The sequence below is a fragment of the Medicago truncatula genome, chromosome 8 (assembly GCF_003473485.1).
Source record: "Medicago truncatula cultivar Jemalong A17 chromosome 8, MtrunA17r5.0-ANR, whole genome shotgun sequence".
Classification (NCBI taxonomy): domain Eukaryota; kingdom Viridiplantae; phylum Streptophyta; class Magnoliopsida; order Fabales; family Fabaceae; genus Medicago; species Medicago truncatula.
Window position 1 is genome coordinate 48,317,574 of NC_053049.1, and position 23,093 is coordinate 48,340,666.

General features: G+C 36.0%; 1 protein-coding gene across 1 annotated transcript in view; it reads left to right on the forward strand.

The window, feature by feature from the left end:
- LOC25502279 (exocyst complex component SEC8) overlaps positions 1–23,093 on the forward strand; it is a 35,514-nt gene that overhangs the window by 10,516 nt on the left and 1,905 nt on the right. The window contains exons 10-24 of the mRNA XM_013591903.3: positions 2,366–2,673; positions 3,333–3,496; positions 5,104–5,219; positions 5,874–5,944; positions 6,803–6,933; positions 7,021–7,070; positions 9,017–9,117; positions 10,024–10,136; positions 10,348–10,455; positions 11,509–11,706; positions 11,893–11,978; positions 20,113–20,290; positions 20,375–20,452; positions 22,741–22,842; positions 22,962–23,036. Coding sequence (XP_013447357.1) covers positions 2,366–2,673; positions 3,333–3,496; positions 5,104–5,219; positions 5,874–5,944; positions 6,803–6,933; positions 7,021–7,070; positions 9,017–9,117; positions 10,024–10,136; positions 10,348–10,455; positions 11,509–11,706; positions 11,893–11,978; positions 20,113–20,290; positions 20,375–20,452; positions 22,741–22,842; positions 22,962–23,036 — 1,879 coding nt within the window. The remainder of the gene's footprint in view (positions 1–2,365; positions 2,674–3,332; positions 3,497–5,103; positions 5,220–5,873; positions 5,945–6,802; positions 6,934–7,020; positions 7,071–9,016; positions 9,118–10,023; positions 10,137–10,347; positions 10,456–11,508; positions 11,707–11,892; positions 11,979–20,112; positions 20,291–20,374; positions 20,453–22,740; positions 22,843–22,961; positions 23,037–23,093) is intronic.

Consider the following 23,093-nt stretch of genomic DNA (forward strand, 5'->3'; position numbering starts at 1 on the left):
AGTCTTTAGGAGAATTTGTTTTAATATTTCAGTTTTTAAATTAGCTAATAAAGTAGTGGCTAAAGATTAGGAGTTAGTTACTTAGTATTTGTTTTTATTTAAGTCACAGCTTTGTATTTTTTATAGTAGTTTTTTATTCAATAAAGCTTCAGTTTTTCCTTTCCTATTTTATGAGTTACGTATAAACACCAACATCATGAACAAAATAATTTAAGCTAGGCTTGCTTAAATAGTCAATGGCAGCAGTGAATTAGACATTCTAATGCAATGAAGTCGCCCATCACCCCTGAAATCGTAGACTTGTATAATTTTGCATTTTAAATCGGGATTTTAACTATAGGACTAAGCTTGAGCAATATTTTAAGACACCCAATTGAGTCTGCGTATTTGGCATATCTAGTGGCCTGGTTCTGCCCGGCTTGAAGCAGGCCCCCACTACTCTTGTATTCAGTCCCAAAAGTACTTTTTGCAACCGCTTTATGTTTGCAGGACCGCTAGGGAACTAAGTTGTGTCCAAGATAAACTGCATCACCTGAGGTAAAACTGCAATCATCTGTGTCTGAGGCCCAGTCCACATCACAGGAAACCCTCAAAGGAAGAGTGAGGCTCAATAGCGAGAAGCATCAGTCCTCAGTGATCTGTTCCCTCCAAGAATCATGGAAATATTTTCATAGTAGTGTAAAAAATCCAAGTCCCAGTTTAGCTTAAAAATGGCCTTAATAGAGCTTATAAATCTTGGGCAATCCTCACGTGACAAGTTGGTTTTGAAGCGTTGAGTTAGACTCAAAAGTAATTACCATAGATTTATAGATTGGTTTAACATCAGTTACAATTGTTTGGCTAGATAGTTACAAAATACACTTGCTTTGAATGATAGTCACAATAGAGCCATTGGATCGGTGTCTAACCTCAATGCCCAATGTTAAGAGTCCCGCATTGGCTGAGATAAGGCATGAAAATATGTTTATAAGTGGTGGGAAGTTCTTACCTTACAAGCTAGTTTTGCTAAGTCAAACCCAAATTCTAAGATGGTATCAGAGCTTATCCATGTGAATATACTAGTTCTATTACTAGTTATATTTCTAACTTATCTGTTAACGCTTCCACTGAAAGCTTCGTTAGTTAGAGCATGTCTTCTAAAAACACGTGCTAAAATAGAGAAACGCCACATTGGCAAAGTCTCTTGTAACCGTCTCAAGAGTTAGTTATCAGTGGTGTAGGATTAGTTTCATTTTGGTGAAGGGTAGGAAAGTATATAAACATCCTGTAACTTGATCATTCAAATCAAGAAATTCATGTCAATCAATATAGAAACATTTCCTTTATTTTCTCTCATTCTAATATGGTATTAGAGCTAGACGATCCATTGGGCCACCCACAATCAGACCACGCTCCAGTCCTGGGCGGGAGGTGGGTTAAGAGTCCCACATTGGATGATCTAAGGCCTGAAAATAAGTTTACAAGTGGTGGAAAGTCCTCACCTTACAAGACTGTTTTGTATGGGTTGAGTTAGGCTCAACCCAACCCAAATTCCAAGACTAAAAAACTAGTAAATTTGGCCAAGTTGTTTTATGGCAAAGACTGAATTGGACTGAGTAATATCATCAACGTAAACAAAATGATAAACCTCATCGCTGGCAGCTGAGCAAACAGAGAGTCAAAGAATGAAGGATAACACTTATGGAGAAAGCCAGACTGCAGAAATATATCTCCGAGTCATTCAAACCAGGCCCTGAGAGCCTATTTATGGCTATATACCAGCTTGTTAAGTCAATAAACCAATGATTTGTCATCTACCTCAAAACCCACGGGTTAAGACATGTAAACCTCCTCCTCCAAGTGACCATTGAGGAAGGTGTTATTGATATCATGTTGCTCTAAAGTCACCAAGGTGAGGATAACTCTAACTGTGATAGGTTTGATAACGGGTGATGAAGTCTTTTGCATGAACCTTTTTGCAACTGGACCAATATTTTCTTTAACTCGGAAAACTTAATTGCATCCAGGGGAAGAGTCCAAGTGTTATTTTTCTATAGTACAGTGAACTCTGGATGCCTGGCAGCAAGTGAATTCCTCTGAACAAGAAAAGCATGTTGCAATGACAACTTGAACTAATTATGGTGATCTAACTATTGTTGTGATTGTCATGTTCTGAACCGAAACACAATATATATATATATATATATATCTATATATCTGCGTGTGTGTGTGTGGGTTTCCCATGGTTTCTTTCTCATTATCATTTGTGTTTTTTAGGCGTGGTTGTCTGTGCAGGCCTCACCCTATTTCATTCTTATCGTTTTTTTTAATATATATTTGTTTGTGTTGATAGTTTGTAAGTTATACTGGTTTTATTGTTTACCAGCCAAAGGTTACGACCAACAATTCATGAAATTATTACATCCAAGATTAAAGCCCATGCAGACCTTTTGAATTCATCAAGGTCTAGCATTGGTAAAGGTTCCCGAACTGGAACAGGTGATCTACACTTCATTAAAGGTCAACTAGAAAGCTACCAATTGCCAAAACAGAAGCGTAAGAATGGGATATCTATTGCTGGGACTCTGTTGGCTGTTAGCCCCGTTTCCCCTCTCATGGCTCCTGGCGGGAAAGCACAAGTTGCTGCAAAGGATCTTCTTGATTCAATTTTGGATGCTGTTGTTCGAATATTTGGTGAGTCACAATAATTTTATATGCATTCTTCTTTCTAGGTTGATGACACACTTAATGTTGCAGAGAGGAGAATGTTACGATAGATAAATGGCCATGCTAAATAATATTGGATTATGAATAAAAGCACAAGGGAGAAAGTTGGGCAAACACCCGTTGTATAAAAGACAGCAGAGTCTTGTGTGGTTTGGGAATGTGTGGAGAAACCCAGTGTATTAGAGATATAGGATTATATCTTCACTTCAGTATTCACACTGCTCTTAGTGTGGGCTGCTTGCCCTATTCTACTTGGGCTTCAAGCTCATTAGTTTCTGTTGTAACAGAGTTGCTGCAGCTAACTATGTATAATTAGTTAGCTACACTGGAATCAATTCAGTTGAGATGCATCAATCAAATTACTTTCAGTCTCTCACCCTCCCCTCTGTGTGTGTGTGGGTGTGTTTCTTCACTTTCATGTACTTTCTATATTTTTAAACACATAGAAGCACCGGTGAGGAGGTAAACTAGATAGAGGATAGTCCAATAGATAGAGGTAAAGGAAGACCAAGCAAAATTGTAGCCAACCCCACCTAGTGACTAAATGTTTTGGTTGTTGTTGTCTGCTTTCTATTTTAATCATTATTCTTCATCGTAAATTTGTCACCTTGTGTATCATTCTATAGAGAACCATGTTGTTGTTGGGGAGCTGTTGGAAGCAAAAGTCAGTCAGCATGTTGACTTGAACACACCAAAATCAGTGCCAGTAGATGTGAGTTGGAACCCTGATTCTGAAGCATCTCAAGTCACAGGAGGTTACAGCATAAGTTTCTCCTTGACAGTGTTACAGGTAATCTATATCTGGGGGTTATTCAGTTACCAGATATTTAATAATAGAACGAGGACATATCTGTGCTAATTTGATTTGGCTAGACATTGTTGGTGTCTTTGATCTAGGATACAAACGTAATATTGACCTACATGGAGTTTTGGTTATGGATAGTAAATAGAAGTTGTAGTACGAGTACACTTATACTTTTCTCTGTACTTCAAATAAATCAAATGTAATTACCAGCTTTTCTCAAAGAAATTTATTAATATAATTTAAATACATATCTGTACTAATTGAATATGTTTAGACATGATTAGTGTCTTGGTCAAAGATACACACCTTATGATGATATGCATGAAGTTATGGTTATTGGATAGTAGATAAAAGAGCACGCTTAAATTTTCTCTGTACTTAATTACCAACTTTTGTCAAAACTTAAAATAATAATTGATGACTCAAATGGTTATACTTGCTCAACAGTCCTTTGAGCTTGAACGTGGAAATTGACAAGCTTATACTACCTTGTGCTTTATTAAAGGATAGTTCAGCTACAGCTCAGCATTACTATTGTGTACCCTAGAGTAGCTAATAGATGTCTCTAACTGTAAATGTAACTAACTCAATAGATTGTAACCTACTCAACTGACATGTGTCGGTTGTGCTATGCTTGTAACTGGTAATAGCCAGCTCTCTCTACAGTCTATATAAGGACCTTGACCACTCTGTAACAGAATCAATCAATAGAATATAGAAAGAAGTTTCAGAGATCAAAGAATCTCCATAGTTGAATTCATAAATCTAATATGCTTGAATAATGGGGATGACAAGAATTGAACTATTCCACCTGCTCGTACGCTTTGCTACTACATCAATGATCAACTTTCTAAAAAGATCAACTTGCGAAGTGAAAGTTCATGACAAATTTATATCTGAAAACTAAATAAGCAGTTTGACATGCATGTTAGCGAGTGTTGAAACTACTGGAAAGTATCACACTTGTTGGTTTAGAAACATGTTTAGTTCTTTTACTGCATAAGTTTCTCTGTCTTCTTCTTATACGGTGATGTCTTATTTTATTATATTGAAGGATGATTTTGTTGTTGACTGGAATGTAAGGGTCTGTTTACTCTGTGACACATTTTCTGTTTTTCATTTTCAAAAATATGTGCCCATTTTAACTTGCTAATGGGAAGATGTGAGTCTCTTGAAATGAACCATTGTGATTGAGAGAAGGTGAAATGCTAGCCAGGGATGATGCATTTCAGGAAATAACGAAAGTAATTCTTTTGGAGTTTTCATTGTTTCCGAACAATTTAGACATTTATTCACTTCAAGAGTCTCTTATATCCTTGGTAGAAAGTAAAATTAACATAAATTTTATAAAATGAAAAGTGTAAATGTTCTCACAAAGTAAACGAGCCCCAAATTAATGGCAAAGGAATCTAGTTTATATGAAAAAAAAATTGACTGGACCTGATTTATATTGTTTAATATGCATATAAACATGAAGAACCTGTTTTACAAAGGTAAAATATCCTTAAATCGGTACTCAAAATGTGCGTGTTGGTTGTAATCCCTTTTATTTTTTCTTTCAGCTTATATTTATTCATCCTTTATTTTTGTAGAGTGAATGCCAACAACTTATATGTGAAATTCTGCGGGCTACTCCAGAAGCTGCATCTGCTGATGCCGCTGTGCAAACAGCTAGACTTGCAAGCAAAGCCCCTTCGAAAGAGAAAAGGCAAGTGAGTTGAATTTGTTTTGCTCTTTAGTATAACATTAAACAGCAACCTCTGTTCAATTCAAAAAGTTTTAATTTTCTGAAATATCGTGTAACAGTCCTTTGGCAACAAACACCTAATAATTAAGAAAGTCTATGATGAAGCTGGCATAAGAACTTGATAAACAATAAATGGAGCTCCAATCAAGCCACTATTGCAGCCTTTATTTTGGATTCACTGTTAATCATCTAGTTGAGGAGCATTTCGTTTGCAACTCAAATATGACATGCTCGGTGTCACCTGTTAGTTTGGGACTTTTTTTTTTTTTTTTGTTTTTAAAATTTATGAAAGTTATGTTATTAGAGAGATAGAAACGAAAACAATGGCATCAGTACAATCACGACCTCAAATCCCTCTTATACACTCAGTCTATAGATAAATTGAAACTTAGGTGTTGCAAGGAAAGATGTTTAGACAAGAAAAAATTGAGAAGTAGGAGGGTATTTGACGCAAGGTCTTTTGTCTTAATGCGATTGATAACTCGTTTGAGTCAGGTTCACAATGTTTAGGAGAAAATAATTCCGAAATTTTAATTTTCTATGTTAATACAATATTGTCTCTCAAGCCAAATTTGTATCATGTAGTTAATGATTAATGTTTCTTATTGATTACAGGGATGGATCAGAAAATGGTCTTACCTTCGCATTTCGCTTCACTGATGCTACAATATCTATTCCTAATCAGGGTATGATAAATTCTGTTAAATTGAAGGAGTGAAGTTAAACTTTTCTGCTTATACAGTTTAAAATCATGTTGCTGTTGGTATACACGGGATGCTGTTAAGATATGTTTATTTTGGCGAAGCTTGCATAATTTGTGAAAATTGCCTACATAAGAATTGCTATTATAGGGGTAAGCTAAACTTCTACGCGTTTGAATTTCAACCAGCAAGAGAGCGCATGATGGGAAGAGTGTGTTGCTAGCACTCCTCTTCCTTGCAATGTCTGTACATATTTTTCTCTTACCACTGATAAAACTTCTATTCCTATCATGAAATTTATATTTATTTGTGCACATATTTGAGCTGTCAAAGTTTTTGGCATGCTTATTTTCCTTCTCCCACTTTTAATGTTTTACATGATTACAGCTGCTGTCTAATAGACATGGTATATAAGAATAGTAATCTTCTCAATATTATGATATGGACAAGAAAGTCATCAATGTTTAAGACTACTAGTAATATTGGATAAAAAACAAATAAGCAAGCGCTGTTATAGGAACATTGTCCATTTGGTTGTTTAGTGCCTGCAATTCTAAATTGGTTCCCATGTTGGATTTTGGCATTTTGTGCTGACAGTACCATGTCTGTAATAGCTTTTAATTTGTAAATTAGTTATGGAAGTTTCTGATAGTATCACCCTTTTACTTAATTCTTGACAATTTACTCTCTAGCAGTAGTTTTATGCTTTGACAACAAGTCATTGCCTAACTGCTGAACATCTTATTTATAGCATTTTTTCTTTATCATTTTTTTTTCGTTTATTAAGATATTAATTTTTTTCTCCCAATTCCAACATTTATGGTCGGTTGTTTTAATATTCAGGAGTTGATCTTGTTCGCCAAGGATGGAATAGGAAGGGTCCCAATGTGGTGCAGGAGGGTTATGGCTCTGCAGCGGTTTTACCTGAGGAGGGCATATATTTAGCAGCATCAATATACCGACCTGTGCTTCAGGTGTTGCTTCTTGGATTGTTACATCCCTCCTGTAAAGTTTTGACCGTGTTCAATATGTTTTTTTTCCTGACTTGATTCATTGTGCAGTTCACAGATAAAGTTGCTTCAATTCTGCCAACGAAGTATTCCCAACTTAGGTGAGCTCAAAAACATTGCACAGTTTCTCTTTTCAGTATTTTTTAATAAATCATTCTTTGATTTCTTGTATGCAAAACCAAAATGCAACTTTATTGTTCACTTTTTTTGTTGAAAAAAAATGCGTGAATAAAATGTTGCTTTCTGTATTTAGTGCTAAGTTAAGCACATATGCTTGTTCATTTTACTTTATTTTACATATTGATATCGGGACATAGTGTCATTCTGCATTGAGTATTTAGTGCCAATATGTTAAGTATATACTTCTAAATGTGCTTGAAAAACCAGGTTCTAAAAGTAGAATGAATTGTGTTTGTTGAAGTGAAATTTTGAAAGAAACTTATTTGTTAGAATAGTTCTTTAATAAAAAATAGTGTAGATGCATGGCAGAGATATTAATGTTAATCAATCTATATCATGGTATGGTTCCAGCTAATTGGTTTAATTCGCTAGTCAAGTTTAGTTTTCTTAACATTGCTTATTTGTAAATGATGAAGAACAGGGGTTAAGAATGTGGTTGAAATGTAATAAATCGTTTTACTTGTCAATATCAAAACAAAACACAAATTTTTTGAGCAAGTTGATTATAAAACCCAATATAAATAGGGCTATTAGGTTAGGTTATTGAATCACATCTATTGATTATATACCGAATACATTGTTAGCCATCTTTGTTTTCTCTTTCTTTTATTACTCTATACCTGACATTCCAACAAAAATCTTTAGAGGGATTAGGGAATGAGAAATGTCCATTAAACTTCAAACATAATTTCCATTCTATCCTTTGTGACGTGAATGGAAGGGAATGAGTTAGAACTTTTTTATTCCCCTTATAACCTTATTTCAAATAATAGTTCATTTTTACACAATCTAGAAACTTAAAACTCTTCAAAATTTTACAATCTGATGCTAGATTTATATTTTGTAGCGCACATGTAATGTAAAAATAATAATAGTAACAGATATTATAAGTATTTTTGACAAGAAAAATATACAATGAGTCAAAAATCCAATAACTGTATGTTAATAAAATCCCAATATCGATGTAGAGTAAAATGCAGAATAAGTAAAAATTATTGCTAGTTTTGGCTTTGGTTTTTCTGCAACTTCAACACCTCACGTTCTCAATAATAAAATAACAATAAAAGTGAAGGGTGCTCAATCCCCAAATTAATAGCATTAATCCAATACCCAGTGTCCAGCCATTGTTAAGGACAAATTGTGCGTCTCCGGCTCTGCAACTGTTTGCCGGCACTGGCCAGATAAATGTCATCAGTCGCAGCTGTACAACAAACACAGCGTTCTTGTGCTACGCGACACACTTCATTTTACTTGGGTGAAACAATAATTTTAAACTATAAAAATATGTCCAGCTGTGATTCCATACCATTCCATCCAAAACCAGGGGAATAAAAAATAGTGGTAAAGTAATGACATTGATGGAATAGATACTAGATTCCATTCTTCCCGTCCTTAATTTTAAAATCCAGACAATGAAAATAACTTCGATCCAATCCATTAAACTCTATTCCATCTCATAGCATTAACTGAAACATACCCTTAGATCGGAGGCTCTGGATGTATAATGTGATATTGGTGATGCTTGTAAAATACAAAGCACTAACGTCTATGCTATCTATAAGAATTAGGTCTAGTGCCAGTGTAGTACTACTTTTGCAAGCCCAGGGTGATTGATCAATAAACTTCAAACATAATCAATATAAGGAAACATAATGAAAATGGTAGCTATAAGTTTTGATTGCATGTCAGCTAGTTTCTATTAATTTTTATATGGTTTTGACTAATAATGCTTGTATAGTATATATTTTTGATACAAACTCTTATTGATTAAAAAAAAAAATAGCAAAACTTCTTTTCAAGCTCAAATTTTGTGACTTTCTAACGCATTAATGTTACTTCATGGTGTTGTCAATTTTGTGAATTGCAGCAATGATGGGTTGCTAGCTTTTGTGGAGAACTTTGTAAAGGACCACTTTTTACCAACTATGTTTGTGGACTACCGAAAAGGCGTACAACAAGCCATATCAAGCAAGTATTTTAAACTGTTCTGACTATTTTTTTTTTCTTTTCCGTTTCCCTTATTTTAAAAGCCCTGCATGGGGATCAGTGTGATCTTTTCTGAATCTTATTGTTTTTGAAACATCGTAGTGAAGTTAGCTTTCTCTAAAATGTTTGATGCTAAGACCCGTTCTTAATTGAAGGTGTCATTGACAAGCATTTGCGTGATAACTATAATACCCACCCCAAAACACAAATTTCTGAAGCAAATTTGGTTTCCATAAAAATAATGCATTCTAGTTTAAAGTAGTTGGTAATGTGGGAGTTAAGTAATTTTGAAGTTGTACTGGCCATAGTTGTGGGAATCAGTAACCCAAGACTCATTCTCTTGTTAGATTATCTTTTCCTTACAGATCAATTCTAAAGCCACCGAAAACAGAGTATGCATTTCTGTGTTTTTGGAGTGTTTTAATTGTTGCAATTTCTGTGTTCATATTGTTGAAAGTATACTTGCTCATACATGTTAGTTTGTTGGGATTTTAAATGGAGCAATTCCTAAATTTGTTTACAAAATAGGAATGGATAAGCTTGTAATAGCGTAGTTAATCAAGTGCTCTTAGATGATAGATCACTTTTGTACAATTAAAACATACTTTGATCCTAATTTGTAAGATCACTGTGCATAACATTTACAGAACTTTTCAAACAGTAATGTAAAAGCTAAAGAAGTTACAGGAAGCATGATGTGAAATCATAGCTTATTAGGCTTACGGGCATATAGTGCACTGAAAAACAATTAGAAATTTTGGTCAATAATTATTGTATTGCATTGTAAATTGGAAGTGAATGTTAATGACTTGTTGAGAGATTAGTATTTGTCCTAAATATCACCATAAGTTTTTTTTTTTAAAGATTTGTTCTCTTACAAACTTTTAGGTCCGGCTGCATTTCGTCCAAGAGCACACGTGGTTACTACTTATACCTCGTCAATTGAAAAGGGCCGGCCTGTATTACAAGGATTATTGGCTATTGATTACTTGACAAAAGAGGTAAATTTTAGCTTCAATAATAATGTCAATAAACTACGTCAGGTTCTATTTTATTTTTTTACTTTTCTACACATACACAGGATGATATGTTCCCAGGACTAGTAAGTTTTGGATATTATTCCATTGGCCATGCTTGACATTTAGTTTCATTTGATATTTAGAGAACATGGTTGTTTTCCCTTTGAAACTTTTTGCATCAAATTTACTGTAGGTGCTTGGCTGGGCACAAGCAATGCCCAAATTTGCTAATGATCTTGTGAAGTATGTGCAAACTTTTCTGGAGAGGACTTATGAAAGATGCCGGACTTCATACATGGAGGTACTTTCTTTTGGATGAAACTTCCTGTAATTTTATTTATTATTTTGACAGAAAAACTTCCAATAATCTAGAAAAAAAGAGAACATAGATTACTAAATCCTCAAGCTAGCTGACAAAGTCATATATTTGAAACAACGAATGGCTAAGTACCGTAAACTATGATGCATGGACGCAATAAGAGTATCGGATACGATACATATCCGATGCAGTGCTACAACATTTTTGAAAAAATAGGATACATTATGTTCAAGATATGTACATAAAAAAATACGAAATATAATAAATATATTATTTTAATTCAAAGTTCCATACGAAAAATGGGTAAAGGCAGTGGGAAAAGTGAATGGGTGAAGGATATTATTCACGTGAAGGGTTCAATTCGATGAGTGGGTGAGAAAATATTAGAATTATGGGTAAGTGTGAATGATACATGTATCTGAGATGAATGGGTTATGCCATAGGTGTTATGGTGATTACCGAGAGTCATAATTAAAAAGGAAAATCGAGCCATATATGTATCTCAGTGGGGAATATGTAAATTCGTGAAGAAGCATACACATATTGCAGCCGTGTTGCTGCTGTATCAATGACCATTTCTGCGAATCGGTGCATCATAGACCACAAAGAAGCAAATAACACACAAGAATTGGATCCTTGCTGCTTCTTCAGTCCTATTATTTGTTAATTCAATCAAGAATCCCCAGGGGTGTCGGCTTGGGACCTAGGAGTGTGCTCCTCTCTAGGTCTTAAGTTCGAACCCCGAAGTGCCAACAATTCCTGTGATGGGCCAGTCCATACAAGACTTTGCTCTGGCTTCAATTGTCCCCTCTGCATGTGATTGGTCCCCCAGATTAGTAGGTCCTTGAGGCGGATAACTTGTTTTAAAAAAAAAAATTAAATCAAGTTTCAGCACAAAGTATATACGGATCTGTGGATTACTCCGTCCTTGGGCTATTTAGAATAGTTGATGCTTGACATTCTTATAAATAGTTGCCTTGAATCGTATCATTCCTGTGTTAACATTTTCTGACATTTTTGTCGACTATATTTCAGGCTGTTCTTGAAAAGCAGAGTTACATGCTTATTGGGAGGCATGATATTGAGAAATTGATGAGGCTTGACCCCTCAAGTGGATATTTACCAAATCTGCAAGGTCCTTTTAATTTGGAAAGCAATTCCTATGACACTGAAACAATTGAGGCTGAACTGGAGCTAAGTGAATTACTGCTAAACTTGCGTCCTATTAAGCAGGTTCATTTCTTTGTTTATGCTTATGAGTTACTATGCTTCATTATTGATATAATTTTCTTATTGAGTGTTTAATTTTACCAACCTATAATAATTAAGTTTTCAATTTTATGCATTGTTGCTAAAATCCCTCGTCTCTCCCCCTATTTATTATGCTTCTCCTGTGACTTAATTGTTTTTTTCCCCCAGGAAAACCTAATCCACGATGACAATAAACTTATTTTGTTGGCATCCCTTAGTGACTCACTGGAGTATGTTGCAGACTCTGTTGAAAGGTGTGTTTCCTATGTGCTGTGCAATCTAGCAATGTTTTATTGCATGCTGTAAGAATTCCAATTCAGATTGTAGAGTTCACAACTCTTTAAGTTGCAGGTTGTGGAACAATCACATCCCCATAAAGACATTTGTTTTTCTGGGATTTTAGTAAGACCAGTATAATGTACAAGACCACCAATCATTAGCAAACCATATTTTTTAGTATTCAGAATCTTATGGTGTGAGGGAAAAAAAAACTCCTTTGGAGTTTCCCATCACCTAGTAGTTTTTTATCATTGCTTTTTCACAAGTGTGTGAATCTATTTAAAAGAGCTTCCCTTCGGTGAAACTTGTTTTGTGCTCATCTTCTTAGATCTATGTTTCCCTTGGGTGAGACTGGGTCCATGCTTGTGTGCAACTTTCTTGCTGCAAGTCTGTGACCTGTGTCATTGGCCTTTGTGCCAACTGGTTTAGTTTGATAGTGTCTCTGAGGTTTGGGTGATGGACTTGCATTTGAGCTAGGACTATGAGCTGCTTCTTTTACTGGGTTACCCATGCTTTGGATTTGTTGAGACTTTTTAGGGTTTTATCAGGCCCACAGGATCTGAGCTCTGATACCACATTGAAATGGGGATTAAAATTGACTTGAATTTCTTGATAGATTAACCCATTTTGGGGATTACTAAAGCCTATATCGACCTAAATAAATTACTATTAGTATAGGATTACAAAAGCCTATCCCTTGATTATAATTAGGAAAGTATATACAAAAGTAAATTGGTTATAAGATCTCAACATTATTAATGTTATTATGTTAATTTGTGTTATTTTATCTGTTTGTTTATATTATATGTATGTATTCTTGAGTACAATCTCTCAGATTTTACATGTGTATCTCCCTTATTGGGCGGCAGGATCTATAAATGTGACAAACCTTGTATGGTTTTTGTGGGATATAGCAGAGCAGAGTGCTTATGATGTAGGGCATATATCCAAGAGTACTCCTCTTTGTAGGGTACTGTTAATAATCCTTGACCTTGAGTGCTCTTCTAGGACCGACTATCCTTCTGTTAGAATAATTAATCAAGTACTTAGTGGAGATATTGAAAAGTTCTGACTATTTAGTTTCAACTCCACTGGCCATTGTATTGATTGTATTGATTAATCTTCCTTATTAATTAGGGGTTAACTAGGAGACTCTTACCTATATAAATGTACACTCTCACCACATAATATGATATAATAAACATATTTTCAGTTCTAATATGGTATCTAGAGCTTCTTGATCCAGAGCCATGTCTACGTCTTCTCCCTCTGATGCGCAACGCGTAACTGCTGCAGCATCCAAAACCTTCAAACAAGTAGTTTCTGTTAAGCTTGATGATACGAACTACCTTCAATGGAAGCAACAAGTCGAAGGTGTTCTTCGCGGAACGAAGATGGTGAAATTTGTGATTTCACCTGATATTCCACCGGTTTTTCTCACAGATGCAGCGCGCGAAGCTGGAACGGAGAATCCTGCTTACACTGAATGGGAAGAACAAGATTCATTGCTCTGCACCTGGATTCTTTCAACGATTTCGCCTTCGCTACTTTCGCGATTCGTTCTCCTTCGCCACTCATGGCAGGTTTGGGATGAGATCCATAGTTACTGCTTCACGCAGATGAAGACGCGTTCGCGTCAACTTCGATCTGAACTTAGATCCATTACGAAAGGTTCACGCACTGTCGCTGAATTCATTGCTCGAATTCGCGCAATTTCAGAATCTCTTGCTTCAATTGGAGATCCAGTCTCTCACAGGGACCTAATTGAAGTTGTTCTTGAAGCACTTCCTGAAGAGTTTGACCCTATTGTTGCTAGTGTGAATGCAAAATCTGAGGTTGTTTCTTTAGATGAACTTGAATCTCAGCTTCTCACACAAGAATCTAGAAAGGAGAAGTTCAAGAAAGCTGCTATCAGTGAACCTGTTTCAGTTAATCTCACTGAAACTGCAAATTCAGAATCCCAATCTCATGGTCCTAATTCTCAAAACCACAATTATACTGATGGCACCGGAAACAATCAGTTTCCTAACTCTAACCCTAATTTTGGAGGAAGAAATGGCCAGTTCAGAGGACGTGGTGGCCGTTTTGGTGGTAGATTCAGAGGACGTGGTGGCCGTTTTGGTGGAAGATCCAATGTTCAATGCCAAATATGTTCAAAAACTGGTCATGATGCAAGCTATTGTCACTACCGTTTCTTTGCCCCACAAAATGATTACTACAGTCCCTATGGCTCACCAGGAGGCTATGGTGCACCTCCAAATGTATGGATGCAGAACATGTCACGTCCTCAACATTCTGGACAGTTTCTTAGGCCTCCCACACAGGCTGCGAATCAGAGAGGTCAAGCTCCCCAGGCCTTCTTAACTGGCTCAGATCCATACAATTCATTCAACAATGCCTGGTACCCTGACTCAGGTGCTACTCATCATGTCACCCCTGATGCATCCAACCTCATGGATTCCACGTCTCTTTCAGGTTCTGATCAGGTCCATATTGGAAATGGACAAGGTTTGGCTATTACCTCTGTTGGTTCCTTACAATTTACTTCTCCTTTACATCCTCAAACTACTCTAAAACTAAATAATCTCCTTCTTGTTCCCTCTATAACCAAAAATCTTGTTAGTGTGAGTCAATTTGCTAAAGATAACAATGTTTACTTTGAGTTTCATCCTAATCATTGTTTTGTCAAATCTCAGGATTCTTCTAAGGTGCTTTTAAGAGGTATTCTAGGACATGATGGTCTCTATCAATTTGAGCACACCAAATCATTCAAGACCACTGCTCCTATCTCTCAAAATTCTAGTGTCAACACTGTTTGCAATAAAGTTCCAGCACAAACTGATAATTCTGCCTCTTTTCATTTAGGTCCCTCAACTGGTTTCAATTTCAATAATTTTCAATGCAATAATGTTGAACATTTACCTAGTAGTTCAACATCTAGTTCTACTCAGTCTTTTCCTTCCATGTATGGTATCTGGCATAGCAGACTTGGACATCCTCATCATGAGGTGCTCCAAAGTATTATCAAACTTTGTAATATAAAATTACCAAATAAAAGCTTGTCAGATTTCTGTACTGCTTGTTGTCATGGTAAGGTTCATAGACTGCCATCTTTTGCATCTCAAATGACATATACTAAACCTCTTGAATTAATTTTCTGTGATCTTTGGGGACCTGCACCAGTTGAATCCTCTTGTGGATATACCTATTTTCTTACTTGTGTGGATGCTTATTCTAGATACACATGGATATATCCTCTGAAACTCAAATCTCACACACTTTCTACATTTCAGAATTTTAAAACCATGATTGAATTGCAGTTAAATCACAAAATTACTTCTGTCCAAACTGATGGAGGTGGTGAGTTTTTACCTTTCACAAAATATCTCAATAGCCTTGGCATCACTCACAGATTCACTTGTCCACACACTCACCATCAAAATGGCTCAGTTGAAAGGAAACATAGACATATTGTTGAAACTGGTCTCACTCTTTTATCTCATGCACAAATGCCATTAAAGTTTTGGGACCATGCCTTTTTAACTGCAACTTACCTTATCAACAGGTTACCTACACCAGTTTTAGCAAATAAATCACCCTTTTTCTTACTTCACCTTCAATTTCCAGACTATAAATTCCTTAAAAGCTTTGGTTGTGCATGTTTTCCCTTTTTGAGACCCTATAACTCATAAGTTTGATTTTCATTCAAAGGAGTGTGTTTTCTTGGGATATTCCAACAGTCACAAAGGATATAAATGTTTAGATGCTTCAGGTAGAATTTTTATATCCAAAGATGTTGTGTTTAATGAGGTAAAATTTCCTTATCTTGACTTGTTTCCATCTCAGAAAGTGTGTTCTGTTTTACCAGATGGTCCCACTTTATCCACTTTTCTTCCCACTCCTGTCTCAACAACCTTTACTGTAAACTCACATACTCCCCAAAATTCTCATTCTGAGTCTGGTCCTCACATTGTTAACTCACCTACTCCCCAAACTTCTCATTCCGAGTCTGTTCCTACTACTCCCATATCAAACACCCCTCAGACTCCATCTATTAGTTCTCATCACTCCGAGTCCTCACACAGAAATAATGTGGTCCTAAATCCCACACCCATCACCATTCTATCTCCCTCTGCATCTCAAAATTCCTCACCTGAGTCATCTGCTAGTGTTACTAGCTCTCAGTCCACTAATTCTGAGTCTCCTCCTCCTGTTCCTCACAGAATTCATCCTCAAAACTCTCACACAATGAGAACCAGAGGTAAACATGGAATTGTGCAGCCCAGAATTAATCCTACACTCCTTTTGACTCATGTTGAGCCCACTACTTACAAAACTGCTCTTCAGGATCCTAAGTGGCATTTAGCAATGCAAGAAGAATATAATGCTTTACTTCATAATCAGACATGGTCTCTAGTATCTCTTCCTGCAAACAGACTGGCCATTGGATGTAAATGGGTATTTAGGGTAAAAGAAAATCCAGATGGCACTGTAAACAAGTACAAGGCACGTTTAGTGGCTAAGGGTTTTCATCAACAAGCAGGTTTTGACTACAATGAGACTTTTTCCCCTGTAGTCAAACCTGTTACAGTGAGGACAGTTCTGACACTTGCAGTTACTTATAACTGGACTCTTCAGCAGTTGGATGTGAACAATGCATTCCTAAATGGAGTGCTAACTGAGGAAGTCTACATGGTGCAGCCTCCTGGCTTTGAATCTTCTGACAAGAACCTTGTATGCAAACTACACAAGGCTCTCTATGGGTTAAAACAGGCTCCCAGAGCATGGTTTGAGAGATTGAAATCATCTTTACTTAGCTTTGGGTTCAAGTCAAGCAGATGTGATCCTTCTTTGTTTACTTTGCACACTCAAGCTTACTGCATTTTTATATTGGTTTATGTTGATGATATTATCATCACTGGAAACTCAAAACTGGCTATTCAGAATCTAGTTCATCAGCTCAATTCTGAGTTCTCCCTTAAAGATTTGGGTATACTAGATTATTTTCTCGGCATAGAGGTGCATCACTCACCATCTGGCTCTTTACTTCTTTCTCAAACCAAATATATCAAGGACCTTCTTCAGAAAGCTAACATGATTAATGCTAATAGCATGCCTTCACCAATGGCGTCTAGTACAAAATTGTCTAAATTTGGTTCAAGTACAGTCTCAGATCCTACATTTTTCAGGTCAATTGTTGGTGCATTGCAATATGCAACCATAACAAGACCTGAAATATCCTACTCTGTGAACAAAGTTTGCCAGTTTTTATCAAATCCCCTTGAAGATCACTGGAAGGCAGTCAAGAGGATACTTAGATATCTGCAGGGTACTTTACACCATGGGTTAATGCTTACACCTGCCAGCTCTACTGAACCTATTGCAATCACCGGATTTTGTGATGCTGACTGGGCTTCAGATCCTGATGACAGAAGAAGCACATCAGGAGCCTGCATATTTCTGGGCCCCAATCTAGTTTCCTGGTGGGCAAGGAAACAGACCCTTGTAGCTAGATCTAGTGCAGAGGCTGAATATAGAAGCCTTGCACAAGCTTCGGCTGAGATTATTTGGATCCAATCTCTTCTCAATGAATTGCAAATTAAGAGTAAAATTCCTCATGTCTATTGTGATAATCTCAGTGCAGTTTCTCTTGCTCACAACCCAGTCCTGCACTCAAGAACCAAGCACATGGAATTGGATATTTTCTTTGTGAGAGAAAAGGTTATAAGGAAGGAACTGAATGTCTCGCATGTGCCTGCTCAAGACCAGTGGGCAGATGTCTTAACTAAGCCTCTGTCCACTGCCAGATTCCTTTATCTTAGAGACAAACTGAGGGTTTGTGACACCCTTCGTTTGAAGGGGGACTGTTAGAATAATTAATCAAGTACTTAGTGGAGATATTGAAAAGTTCTGACTATTTAGTTTCAACTCCACTGGCCATTGTATTGATTGTATTGATTAATCTTCCTTATTAATTAGGGGTTAACTAGGAGACTCTTACCTATATAAATGTACACTCTCACCACATAATATGATATAATAAACATATTTTCAGTTCTAATACCTTCGACTAAAGCTTGTGTATCAGATACCTATAAATGAGAAAATTGTATTTCATAAAATCATCAAAGGTATCTGAAAGTTTTTACTGAAGGTTAGTCTTTTAGGTATAGTACAGGAAAACAATGGTCAATAAAATTATGTTGATGTGTATGTGGGTGATATGTTGGATGATATCACAAAAATCATAGCATCAATCAACAGAGAGATGGACTAGAATTGGTATTAATAGTGTAAGTCGAGTTAAATCAGAGGAAGTGTCATCTGTTACTATGTGAAGATGAAGGAAACTATTAAATGAACTAGAACAATAGTTGGAGCCAAGCTCCTTACAATCTGCGATGGTAGTATATTTGAAAGGAACAAAACATAATACTCCTTACTGAGTTAGGACCAGCTCCTATTTCCTGCACCCCATAATTCCCATTTCACATGTCTAACGCCTTCCCTAGTCCTGTTACCCCTCTTCTAAATACCCCCCCCCCCCCCCTCCATGATTATCACATCTCCCTCCTCCAATCCTTTGCGGCAAGCTGTCCTTTCTGTTATTTCTTCCGTCCTTATTTCTCTTTCCTTCCCTTCTGAACCTACTTGGTTCCTTATCCTTTCATACACTCACAGGCCTTGCTCTTGAGGCTCGTTACTTTCTTTTCTTCCTTCTCCCTTTCCTTTCTTCCCTCTCCTTTTATACACCTTCACGATGGGCCTATTACAATTCTAATTAAAATGGAAACAAACTTTGATATGTAAAATATTGAAACCATCCCTAATAGATGATCTAAGTTACCCTAAAGGCTTAAATGTGTATTCGGTCCCTGCACTTTTACAAGATTTTGGTATTGGTCCCTGCACTTTTTTTGGTTTGATTTTAGTCCTTACACTTTATAAAAAAATTGCATTTAGTCCCTGCCGTTAGTCAACTGTTAAAAAAAAGAAGAAAGATAACTGAGTGCCACATGGCATGTAATTATTGGGCCACGTGGCATTGTAAAAGTGTTTGCAGAATTATTAAATGGTTACCTATTTTTTGTATTTTTAATTATAAAATTAGAAATGCTATAAATTAATATAATAATATTAATTGATTAATTTTCTTCAAAAACAATTATTAATTAATTTCTGGAAAAAAATTTCTCCAGCGCTCCTTCTTCTTCCATTCCACTATCCACTCACCTTCTTCTTCCACAGCAAGTTCACTCACACCTCCATCACCCACTCCCTCCTTAGGCATAACACAAAATTAATGATACAAGAATATAGGTCTTTGAAATTTTCATTCAAATTCCTTTATTCCCCAAATCCAAATCTGTTATTTGATTTTGCTTAGCTTTTTCTTTTTATTATTTCTGACTTTTCGAATCCCTTTTGTGATTTCCAGACCTTATGAAAATTTTAGGTTTTGTTGTTGTTTAGTGCTACTGGTTTGTTGAAGGATTTTGAATGTTGATTGTTGTTGAATTTCTGGGTTTATTTTCTTATCATTGTTGTTTGTGTTTTTGGTTGTTGAATTTGTAAAGAGATGAATAAGATGGTTTGGGTGGTGATGAAGCAAAACATGATTAAGGAGATGAAGTTAGTGCTACTGGTTTTATTTTATTTTCACGTAATGAAGGAGAAGAAGTTGGGTGGTAATTTCTTAATTAATAAAATTATATCAAAACAAATAAAAACGTCTGTTTATTTAATTTAATGAATTCTGGAAAACACCACATGACCCAATAATTGTATGCCGCGTGTCACTCTGTTACCCATCCTTCCTTTTTTTTTAACAGTTGAATAACGGCAGGGACTAAATGCAATATTTTTACAAAGTGTAAGGACTAAAGCCAAACAAAAAAAAGTGCAGGGACCAATACCAAAATCTTGCGAAAGTGCAGGGACCAATTACACATTTAAGCCTACCCTAAATTACTCTGAAGATTTATTAATAATGTTTTCATATATTCTAACATTATTGGTACTGATATCCCAACGATGTTGGTGAGCTTTACAGTGTTTATTTTATAATGAAAGAATTCCAAGCATTAAATTTTTTTGTGAAATTGGCAGGCTTGGACAGACTACTCAAAGAGCAACAAATCATATTGGAGGAAAGCATCATAGTCATTCGGACAGTGAACCTACAAGGAGCCTAGCATCATTTGCTCGAGATTATAGAAAATTGGCAATTGACTGCCTTAAGGTTTTACGTATAGAAATGCAATTGGAGACAATATTTCATATGCAGGTTTGCCAAATGTGATGTTGCTTTTCTCTGGTTTAAGAGTTTGAAAATTTGATTGTCGCCAAACTTATCTGAGCATTTGAACAGGAAATGACAAATACAGAATACTTGGATGACCAAGATGCTGAAGAACCAGACGACTTCATCATCTCTCTCACTGCACAGGTGTCTTTTTTATCTACCTTTGTATGTTGTCTTCAAACGATTCTTAGTAGTGTGTGGGGGGGTGGGGGGAAGTCTTTGTTATTCTACCAATATAAGTTCCACTTTAAATGTCGTGTCTCGAGAGTATCGCTTCAACCAAAGATATGGCCGAAGTAGTGCATGCACGACTTGGGGCAGTCCTCACCTTAGAATTTGGTTTTATGTCCATGCACTGACATCAATACCCGTTGGACCTCTCCTTCACACCATCAATTGGGCTGGGGGTGGATGATGTAAGAAGCCCAACAATGGACCTAGGACAGACTTTGACACCATATTAGGTTTTGGACCTAATTAAACCTCACAAAACTGATTGGCAAGGTGAAGATTGCCCTAGTCTTATTATCTTTACAATATCATATCACTAGGTGATGTGGGACTAGAACCACCCCCTCAACTCAACACACCAAAGATGTTGTTCTGCTGCAATGAAGATAGACGAACTGACCCAATAATAGACCACAGGGATGGCCGCAATTAAGTTAGATTTTCCAACATTGTTTAAATAAAGTTATGTAGATTTATGAATTCTATTAAATTTTCAAATTATGGTTGATTGCCCCACATCAACTAAAGATGTGGCCTAAGTAGTGCATATAAGACTAGACACTAGATAGTCCTCACCTTTGAAACTGATATTGTGAGATTGAGTTACATTAGATGGTATTAGAGCTTGGTTCAAGCTGTTATTGGGCCAAGTTCTCTTTTATTATGTTCGTGTTTGTCCATGCTTAGATGTCTAGTTTTAGATGTGTGTGGAGAGGGGGTGTTGACATCTATGTTATTCCATCCACACAAGTCCCAATTTAGATGTCCAGTCATGAGCATGAAGCGAAGTGTTGAGAGTCACACATTGGCTACAAATATGGCCTAAGTAGTGCATACATGATGGGAAGTCCTCACCTTACAAGCTAAGTGTATGCACTTGCACTCACATCAATATCTATTGAGACCCTCTTCAATCCTTGAATTGGTTGGTAACCAAAGATTATACTACTTTCCGATCAAGAACAAGCTAAATCTATTTGGATGCGTATGTTTGCGAGTTAGTTTTTGGAGGAGAGGACTTTATAGGGCCAAGTGTATATTTTGATATATATTTGAGAGTTAAAAAAATACTAAAAGAACAACATCATATTGTAAGATAATGGAATTGCTTGCCTTTACATGTGTAGGTCAACTATCTAATTATGATACAACATAATTACAGGAAAATAATTATAACTAATTATGACTAATACTCTATTCTATCACATATAATATGCTCGTGTCTCATGTTCTTTCAATTTTTTTTTTTTTAAATATCAAATATATATTAGAATATAAACTTAGCCCTCCGAAGCCTTCCCCTACAAAATCCAACTCGCAAACACACCCTAAGAGAATTAGATCAGTGGGATTGTTGAAATAGCTTCCTAATATATTGATGTGATATCAAAATCTATTTTTGGAATTAGATTGTGGTCTGGCCAAGTTATCATTAAAAGGCATTACTATTTAGGGGGAATTTGTAAGATCTTATTTGAACTTATCATATGACAAACATTTGTGTATGTCAAACATTTGTGTATGTGTTTAGAAGAGCTTATGATATGCTAATAATCTATTTTCAGCTTATGTTCGTAGCCTCCCAAGAATAGCTTATATAGAGTTTATGCACACTAACACAGTTCCCATCATTTCTTTTTTAATGTGTATGACAAGATTTTGATTATGCTATTAATATGAATGCTCCCTTAAAAACTCGGATTACAGAGATAAAATTAGCCAAGAAATCATACTTGGTGTTTGATCGTACATGTGATAAAGAAATATTGTATTCTTGCTGAATGAATTTATAAACGTAATCACTATTATTGAAGAAAGCTTTATAGACTTCTAATACTAAACCAAAAAGATCAAGACCATACGAAATAAACCTTGAGAGCATAAATTCTAGCCAGAAGGTATATTCCTTCACTAGGGAACTGTGGGAATAACTTAAATACTACTATAATTAAAAGTCAAAATCAAACTAAATTTGTTGCAATGGCGGCTTAATAAACCTACCAGGCAAAGTATTCTGATTGATAAAATAAAACAATGGAATGTTACTAACTTAATATAAACCCCAATAGTGAAAGTAAACAGTCAATAGCTAAAATGATGAATTTAAAAAATGTTTGATCTTCCTGTTAGTGACTCAAAGATGTATGTTATGCCTGTGTAAGTTAAACTAGTTATGTTTACTATTTTAATGAAATGTCTAGATAACCCGAAGAGATGAGGAAATGGCTCCTTTTATTTCAAATGCAAAGCGGAATTACATATTTGGTGGAATTTGTGGGGTTGCAGCAAATGCATCTATTAAGGTGTGAATGTATACACTTCTTTACAGTTTTGTTTTGACATAAATACTTTTAATATTTATGTTTGAAAAGGTATTTTCCGTTTCTTCACTGCTAACGAGAGGGGGCGCTTTTACTTGCAGGCTTTGGCGGATATGAAGTCTATTAATCTTTTTGGTGTTCAGCAAATATGTCGAAACTCGATTGCGTTGGAACAGGTAACTAATATTGTGTGTGCACGTAGGAGATGTATCAAGTGCGAGGGCTATTTTTCT